General features: G+C 34.7%; 1 protein-coding gene across 10 annotated transcripts in view; it reads left to right on the top strand.

The window, feature by feature from the left end:
• LOC124642604 (catenin delta-2) overlaps positions 1-9,392 on the top strand; it is a 41,822-nt gene extending 32,430 nt beyond the window's left edge. For 5 of the 10 annotated variants that reach the window (XM_047181089.1, XM_047181090.1, XM_047181093.1 and 2 more), the window contains 6 exons: positions 47-188; positions 669-853; positions 1,236-1,401; positions 1,956-2,084; positions 3,708-3,838; positions 5,521-9,392. In XM_047181089.1, coding sequence (XP_047037045.1) covers positions 47-188; positions 669-853; positions 1,236-1,401; positions 1,956-2,084; positions 3,708-3,838; positions 5,521-5,649 — 882 coding nt within the window. In that variant the 3' untranslated portion in view covers positions 5,650-9,392. The remainder of the gene's footprint in view (positions 1-46; positions 189-668; positions 854-1,235; positions 1,402-1,955; positions 2,085-3,707; positions 3,839-5,520) is intronic. The other 5 variants (XM_047181096.1, XM_047181094.1, XM_047181097.1 and 2 more) reach the window with 3 other exon arrangements.
• The last annotated feature ends 281 nt before the right edge of the window (positions 9,393-9,673 follow it).

Raw genomic sequence — 9,673 nt, forward strand, 5'->3', positions numbered from 1 at the left:
GGTTATATTTTTGAAGTTTTATAACACCGTATATATTCTCCCGCAGGTGGTACCCCTATACATGGCTTTACTGCAGACCTGTTCCAACCCCGAAACCCTGGAAGCGGCAGCAGGTGCCCTGCAGAACCTCGCCGCTTGCTACTGGCAACCCTCCATCGATATACGTGCCGCCGTCAGGAAAGAGAAAGGTTAATAATATACCTTATTTTTATGGTAATAGGGTTTAAAGTCTATTGAGATTTTGTAATGAGAAAGGAGCATGCTGAAATATTTAACTCATTTGTTTGGTGTTCAAAGTTTATAGTTATGTATTTGACATTTATTTACTTTGTAAACAAGTTTGTAAGCTATATTTTTAAATGATACTTAATAAAATACATTTAAAAATAAAAACAATTGGTGACCTACAAAGCGGTGTCCAGTTTATCAGTGGTAAGAGGCTCTAGAGACAGAAACCTTTAGTTGAGCAGTATTTTTTAAATTTTATGACACTTGCGCAAATTGAACGTTACTTAAAACACGATTCTTAAACTCATAAACACAACTGTTCTTCCGCTTAACCTACAAAAATCTTCGCTTACCCTAACTGTAAACTTTCCGTAGTTGCGATAGTTACCCCTAACCTTCCACCAGACAGTGAACACCGGTAACATACCTAGAATTTCCAGGTTTACCCATTCTGGTGGAACTTCTTCGAATGGAGGTGGATCGCGTGGTGTGTGCCGTGGCTACTGCCTTGAGGAATCTGGCTATAGACCAGAGGAATAAGGAGCTCATTGGAAAGTATGCCATGAGGGATTTGGTGCAGAAGCTGCCCAGTGGAAACCATCAGCATGACCAGGTTGGTGCTAAGGTATGGTGGTAGAAATTGATATAATAGCATAGTTGATCAGATTCATTTGCTGTCTGGTCTTTGGTGTTTTTTTTTTGGAGCAGATTTGTTTTTATATTGGCGAGGGATATGAAAAAAACTTATTTATTATTGTCCATCTTACAGCAGGCTTTATCTCATGAATCGTCATAGTTAGACAGTTGAAATTCTGTCAGATGATGTATTATTGTTGCTGTTACAACAACAAGTATATACTGAAAATTTGAATAAAATAAATATATCATACAGTAAGCGATTTTTTAATCGTTTGGTCTCCGTGTGCCACTCACGTATGCCACACTTCGACTCGCATTTTTCTCGTTTTTATTTCATTGAATATTCGACCTATTAATCGATTATCCAGGGCACATCAGACGACACAATAGCAGCAGTACTAGCTACCTTGAACGAGGTGATCAAGAAGAGCGGCGAGTTCTCCCGCTCGCTGCTGGAGGCGGGCGGCGTGGAACGTCTGCTCAACCTCACCAAGCAGCGCCATCGACACACGCCCAGGGTGCTCAAGTTCGCAGGTACATCTGTACTAACATTATATAGTCAGCATACAATATGTACCCCTGCTAGAAGTCCCTCAGAAGTCCCAGGCGGTCCTTGAGCTAGAGGAGCTACATGACACACATAAAAAATACAGTATACATAGAAATATAAAACTAGAAGGGACGAAATATGTCTCACAATCAAGCGAAACGACCCTCGGTCAATGTACGGAACCTACACGAGACTAACAGCGCTGATTTTCAGCAGAGAAAACTAATAGTCTGCCCATCAACTTTCTTCTTCCATCTTTAAAATATGTCCACCAGTATCGGTGGAAGTCATTCAGATCATGAATAATTAAGCATGGCTAAAAATTCGTAGCTATGTCGCCAGCCTATTTTGTATACTACCAGGTGCCATTGATTCAAACCAAATTTTTCGACACCCTATAGTGTATTTCAAACAAAATAATGAAATTAACCCATGTCATGTCTTCTATTCTTGGGTTAATTCACGTCTGAGTGGCTTACCGATGTTATAAATTGTAATAATATCAATATCCACTTCATCAACCATCTCCTCTGACCAGGCCAAGTGCTGATGACGATGTGGTCCCACGCGGAGCTGCGCGAGGTGTACCGCAAGCACGGCTGGCGCGAGGCCGACTTCCTGACTCCTGCCCGCGCTGCACAGCCCCGACAGCCTTCTACTGCTAGCGGTATGTAGATGTTAATGTTATAGGTGGATACATGGGGGAAATACAACAAAATAATATTACATAAACTTGTTAAAATCTGAAGAAGTTTAAACTTATAATTCATTCAGTTCAGTTGAAGGGAATAATTCATGCTAAAGATTAAGTAGATAAAGCCTCTTGTCTTACCTTTACATTGGCTCAATAGTTAGCAATAATTATCTACCTACATGGTTGGACACAAAAGTAAAAAAAAGAACAACTTGATTCTGTCAATTTTACAAATATGAATGGTTCATTAAATATAATGCTACTTGCTATTATTAACTAATATACAAGTTGGGAACTCCATTAATTTACAAAATAAACAGGATAAAAGAAAATAGAGAAGGAGTTCGAGTTCGAGAACCCCTGACACTTACCTGTTTGTCCTGCTTTGTCAAAATCTAAAATAAATCTTTCCCTGACGCTGCAGTGTACTATTTGTTCCTACTGCAAATATAATTTATACAATCAAGAAAATGTAAATGTGTACAGAATAATTGGTATCTTCAAATTAGATTGTAAATACTGAAATGGTTTATTTGTCTATATGTGTATAGTTAATGTGTATCATTGTCACTCATAACGCTATGTGAATCTCACGCTAACATTGCTTAGGCTACACTATGGGGCTTTCTAAGACTTTAGTTTTACTATAAAAATATTATAAAGAATTATGAATATAAGAACTTTGCTACCAACAACCAACATTTTTTTGAATATAAAAGCGAAAATGTAAATTATGGCCTTTCACATGGTTATGGTAAGCTAGAAATCTGACTATAATATTCCTATCTTCCTTAAGTCTTACTAAAATATCCTGCAAACAGACGAAAAAAATATTTCGTTAAATACCTAAACTCTCCAGAAAGCCCTATAGTGCAGCCTAAATAATAAAACCTAATAGCCACAACTAATAGTGAACTAATAGTCACGTACTAAATGTTATACAAACTCGTTTCATGTGTTCACGCTTTAATAACTAGCAAAATAAGTGTAATTACGTCGTGATGTTGTGGTACATATTTAGTCATTTTAGCAATAGCGTGACATGGACTTTTGTAAGGTCTGTACAAATTGTTTGGATGTAAGCCAAAGAAATAAAATTAATATTGCAAAATTAAATTCATAGAATTTTAAAGTGTCAAATCCTCGGTGATAGTACGTAGTTAATTAAATAAAGTATTTATATTTGTATAGTCTATTTTATGAAATCTGAAATAAAAAAAAATACAGTCGCAGATCGGATTTAATTCAACGTAGAAACATATCACAACAACATGCATATTTACTGGCTTTTTTCTAAAACAAAGGAATTTTTTACTAAGTAAAATCGCAATAGTTAAAAATTGAAATACATACAAAACAATATGTATAGTAGTTGTCAATTAAATCAATCGATGCTTAAATGACACCAAATTAACTTATATATGTACGAGGTTCTGATTGAAGAAATTTCATATTTGGGAAAATTTCGATGAAATAAAACAACTTTTCTAAAATTTATAAAAAAAACTTAATATGACCCTTAAAAAAATTCCACATAAAACAAAACCAATGTTAGCGTCGATTCACACTGTAAAGTCGTATGGTACGGGCGCGTAGGTCAGGGCACGCCGAGCGCCGGCGCCGGGGCTCCGCACTCGCCCAGCAACGCCAACAGCACGCTCAGCCGCCCCATGGCCAGCACCGGCGGCACGCGCTACGAGGACCGCACCATTCGCAGGCATCGGGAGGTAAACGCTTACGACCAATTTATACTAGCGCAGACTCCAAACGCATCGGAGCGTCTTTCCAAAACTGAACATAGGCATGATGACAGGGTAAAAAAATAGTGATTCTAATTAGTCCGCATTTAAGACTAGCCAAAAATATTAGACACGTATTTTTTTATTTTACCAAACATTAAATATTTATTAAGATATAACGCAAGAAAGAATGAGAGTGGGGGCTCGTGACGTCACCTCTGTGTCAAATTTGTACTTCGTTGTACTTAGACGTGACGTATCACAAAATTTTGTCCTGTTGCTTCTTTTTTTTGAGAGAAAATAAAAAATACGTGTTTATTATTTTAAAGTTATTTTTTATATTAGACGGACTAATTACTTTTTTTCAGTCATCATGCCTATTCAACATTAACTCCACAGCGTAACGCACACATTACTAATTTTGACACTCCGATGCGCTTCGATTCTGCTCTAGTAGAAATTGACCCTTACATATTGCAGTTTATTTTAAAATTACAGCTTCGTTTAACAGTGAAAACCTCGGGCAATTTGATCTAAGTTTTATTGCATTTCTATATTCCATTTGAGTAGGCACTTAGGGTGCGTCTACACGGTGCATATGCATATTGAGCCACATGTTCTGGTTACATGCATGTTAAAAATGTGCGAATCTAGCGACTCGAGCATGTACCAAAGCAAAATACCCACCCGCGTGCTCTGTTGCATGCGCGCGGGTTACTTGCGAATGGTAACTAGCTCCAGCTACATGCACCATGTATACGCACCCTTAACTAAAGCTTAACAACCTATTACTTACGAGGTTTTTACTCAACGGCATCGATATGGGCTTTGCTTGTAGAAATATTAATATTTTTTTTGGAGACTGATCTTGGTTATGACATAAAAAGAAACTACGAAATATATAAAAATGTTTCATTGTTAAGCCCTAAAATCATGTTTTAATTTTTATTTTATTCAACAAGTCTTGAGCCCAAACGCACATTTGTGCGCTGTACTTACTGTAAGTTGAAAACTTGAAAGATGTGTTTGATGAACTATCATGCTATTGACATAAAAAATACAGAATGTATATTTGAACACAATAATGATGTGTACAATATTACCACTTCAAATATTTTGCACATATCACTGCTTTTTATACACATACACTGTTGATATAAGCACTATGCTTTATTTTCAGCCACTTCATTTACACTACAAATTATACTGTGTTCATACACTCGTTTGTGTTTTTTGTCTGTTGCACATTGCAGTTTGTCTCAAAATTAATTACAAGCTTTAATGCACTGACAAAATTAATATCATATAATTATCATCACCTCAAAATCTTTACAATAGCTTTGCTTATGTAAAAATATTCTTAAGTTTGTTCCACGAGACAACAGCTTTTAATTTTATGATTTTGTATGTATTTTTAACTTGACAATGAGAAAAAATTATTATCAGTGTGTTACTGATTGTAACTCAGATATACTACGGCAGCATTAACGCCATACATAATTTGTGAAATTTCAATTTCTCAAACGCGTTTCCATCTCTTTTCACTAACGGTCTTCAGTTCAGTCCTTTTCCGTCAAACCTTAACTATAAAGAAAGGGACAATAGGTTACAATGTAGTACCCTAATTTTCTAAACTAGGCGTGATCTAAATGTCTTACTAATGTCCACAGAACGATGATATACCAGCGATGGAGGTGAACAACTACCACGACGGTCTCGGCATGGGCAACCCGAACGGGAGGCCGATGAACCTCCAAGGTGTGCAAGCGCAGATGCCCATGCCTCCTAGCAGTCGTTAGCGAGACGGCGTGACGTCACGGTGAATATTGACGTAGTACTGGTGGGTGGTATGCTGTTCTTTTTTATCGTAACTTTGTAATAAAAAAAAAGGATTGAGAACCTTTTTTGGAAGATGGTTAAAATTATTTGGTTTCATAGAACATATTGTTATCCCCCGTAGTGGTTACTTAAGTCATTCCTTAGTGATGGATTTCTTTGACAATCCGTCACTAAGTAGAGACCTAAGTAATCATTAAATATCTCTGAGTGCGGGGGTATTAAGATACAACATATTTGAGGAATACATGAAAAAGAGTGGCATTAAGTAAAAATATGAATGGGGGTAAAGTAGTCGGTCCTATATTGTTTCTTGTGCATTTATATTTAAAATCTTGGATTGTCTTTGTTGATATTGTGATCAGAAACTTACAAAATGGTATTTAAAAGTTATCTCATTAAAATATTTTAGAAGGCCAAAACGTATGATAGAAAAGGACAGCAGTACAAAATCAGTATTACATTAAATCGCCAAGAGAAAATAAAATTGATAGAAAAGTTTCAATCAATGAAATCAAGGATCAAGATTGTCTGTGCTGCGTTCACACTTGAAAATGACGAAAGGATATTATGAGAATACCTTGAAGATATGTACTTGTGTACTAAAAACGAGTGTGAACACAGCATAATGTCTTATACATAATGATTTTGTATATCTTATCTGTCTACTGTGCTTAGGTAGATTGACGCCGTGAGAATTTTCACATGGCAATATTATTTAATATTTTTTTACGCTGGCAAGTTTTGGTTGTGTAACGTTTTTGTATTTAAGGAATAAGAACAGTATTATCGTTGTTGTGACAAGAAAGTTGTTTTTTATAATATCTCATTTTTTTTCGGTGAAATTCTCACGGTGTCAATAGAGTACTGAATTTTTGTATTTATTATGGTATGAGAGGTAACATGCACAAGCATTTATGTTAAATAATCATTTAAATGTAGTGGTCGCTCGTTTGATGTGGTATACGCTGTTTCGACGTTCATTTTGTACAGTCATCGACAAAATTAAGTCTATCACTAATTCGATTTTGTTTTCAGAGTAAGTGGCATATAGATCCATCTTCTACTATAAATTGTCTTTTTACACTTTACTGCCCAGAAATCGACTGCCAAGTACATGTAAGAAGAAAACTGTAATACCAAATTGATTATTGTGAAGCATATTACAGTTGCCTTTTTTCGATTTTTCCTCCTCTAAACTTGTTGTGATTGACTGTACATTAAACATTAATTAGCCTTGAGGCCTAAAGTTTAATCATCGCATTCGGATGTACGTTTTATACAATTATATTATTGCCATTATGATTTGTAAAGATATCATGTCAATTCCCTATGTAAATAGTCGTGCCATTTCTGTATTTATAATAATATAAATCTTAAAAGGGTTTTCCTGTAGGTGTGTTGTGTATTTTCTATTTAAAAGTTGAGGCTCACCGTCATTGGAACCGATTTGTTTTGTTGAACAATATTTCTAGTGTTTTTCTAGAATATTCCGGAATTTAAACGGCCGAGTTACACTCTCCTATTAGAAAAATAAAACTAGAAAATGTAGTTTTACCGACAGAGAAAAATCACTCGATTATTTTTCTCGGTCTTTAAATCGATTGTGGCAGCTTACAACCGAGTATTCGAAACATAAAATTGAACAACAAAACAAATCTAACATGATCTATACTAATATAACCATTTATACTAAAGACGTCACCAACGTTTTACATTGATAACATTTCAAATATTCGGGATTTGAACATAATTGTTATTATTTATGATGATTAGTTTAGATACGCTCGGAATCGGTAATTTTTCTAATTAAAGGTTTCGCAGTAAGGTCTTATAGTATTTAATGGTAATTATAGAAGTTTTGTAATATTTTGTATCCATTCCAAACCTACGGTAATGTAATATAGACGTCTATTGTCCTCTATGGTAAGTAATATCCGTCTTATATATAGCGTTAAGATGCGTATTCTTGGGGCGTTCGCGTTTTATTTGTATATGTTTTTTTTTAATAATTGGGGAATGGGCTAAAAGTGACATCTTTGTTATTGGCATGTAATCGAAAATACTGACATTTGAGTAATTCATGCGAAAACTAGTGTTGTAATAAGATTTATCGATGATTTTTGTCTGGAGTTGAAAATGTTTATATATCAGTCAAGACCGATACTAATACATATGTATATGACAGCACGGTCTTAATCGATATCGATAAATCACTTCTTTTCAGCGGTATTTCACTTATGTCGCAACATAGGCTCGAAGTGTCTTCATAGATGTCACTCTCAGTTCACAAGTATACAACAGTTTTACTGATTACAAAGTTACAATCATTTGTAGATAATAATTACGTTGCATTCCTTTTAAGCATGACAGTTATATAAAGGGGACCGCTATTAAATGCCCTCGTAATTTGCAACCCAATACCAAGAAAATATTTATGTAATTATAGACTTTATTCCTATAGTACTTATGGCAGTTATCGCGTGACAGCTCACGGTCTAAGCGAATATACCCATGACCACGAAAATTGTGAACGACGACAGCTTTAAAACATTAATATTTCGGTTCGTTTCCCTCCGTTTTTGATTTTAATTGTTAGTGTAACTATTTATTTTACATTACCTTATAAGATTATATATTTTGTAGGTATAATAAATAAGGGTTTTGTGAGAAAGCTAAATGTTTTTTTGGGAATATATTTTATGCACAATAATGCATTTTGATACGTCCGCGGCAGGATAATGTTGACTGACTAACCTGGTACAAAACTAACCTCACCCAGTGCATTAGAATGTTTTAAGTACCCACGTTACGTATGTAAGTTTTTGTATGATATTTTTTATTATAAAATGTAAGCAAATGTACAAGAATGTTTTCATTACAATATGCTTGCCACGGCGTCGTCGCTTCTATGAAGCGAACATTTTTAATATAATTTCCGCATAAAAAGCTTACTTTGATTGTGTTCGAGTTTGACTAGATGTAAGTATATTATTTACGCAACATTTTATAATTTTATTTATCGTGTCTTTAGACGGCAAATTAGTAAATTGTAGGCATTATTAGATATATTGTTTATATTATATATCTATTAATATTAATGTCTATATTAAATTTTACAGGAATCATCCTTAATTAGGCATTGTATAGTTGTATGAATTTTACTGTATGAGCTGTCTTGTATCGTTTATGTACTTCCACTTCACAGAAAAAGATCTCTAGATGTTTCCAAATTTTATTTTTAAGACGTATAGTTTCACCATTATGTCGGTCGTCTTAGCGCTTGTGCTGAGCCCGTGACGTCAGCAACGCATCAGTAAAGTCTTGAACAGTGACGCCACATAAACACAGATTATAAATTGACAACTGATGAGTTGATGACGCCACGTGTCAGCAAACGGCGAGTCTTAGTGTTAAACCACAAGTAAAGTATATTAACGTCTATGGTCAACCATAGGTTATAGTTGTTGGAACAGTAATACTCGATTATTTATATTTTATTTAAAATTTTATATTGAGAAAAAATAATTAATATTTAACGAGATCGTCTGCGTTTGTCGTTGCGACAGTTTAGTAGTTAAATATAATGATAGTTTGTCTTATGTCCGTTGTATGTAGTTTAATAGAGCATTATTCTCTTACATAAAGATACCTTATCATTAAACAAATTATATTATCAAAGAGAATTAAATGAATGATTTTTTTATTTTTTTGGTTTTCTTTTTTGTTTCCTTATTTTCCTTTAATTTTATTTTTGTAGTTATTCAAATGTTATGGCCTATGGAGTGCGTCAGATTGCGTTGCACATCATATTGTTACAAGTAGACTCTGTTTATTAAGATGGACTTTATTGCTAAGCGCGTAGAGTATGGATTTGTGTATCACTGTACGAGACTTTGTAACGGAATTAAAACATTTTGTAAACATTTACAACAGGATTTACAGCTGTTATAGTTCGGCCATTCAGAGAATGCGTTCCTGACACGT

The sequence above is a fragment of the Helicoverpa zea genome, chromosome 25 (genome assembly GCF_022581195.2).
Source record: "Helicoverpa zea isolate HzStark_Cry1AcR chromosome 25, ilHelZeax1.1, whole genome shotgun sequence".
In the NCBI taxonomy this organism is placed as follows: Eukaryota; Metazoa; Arthropoda; class Insecta; order Lepidoptera; family Noctuidae; genus Helicoverpa; species Helicoverpa zea.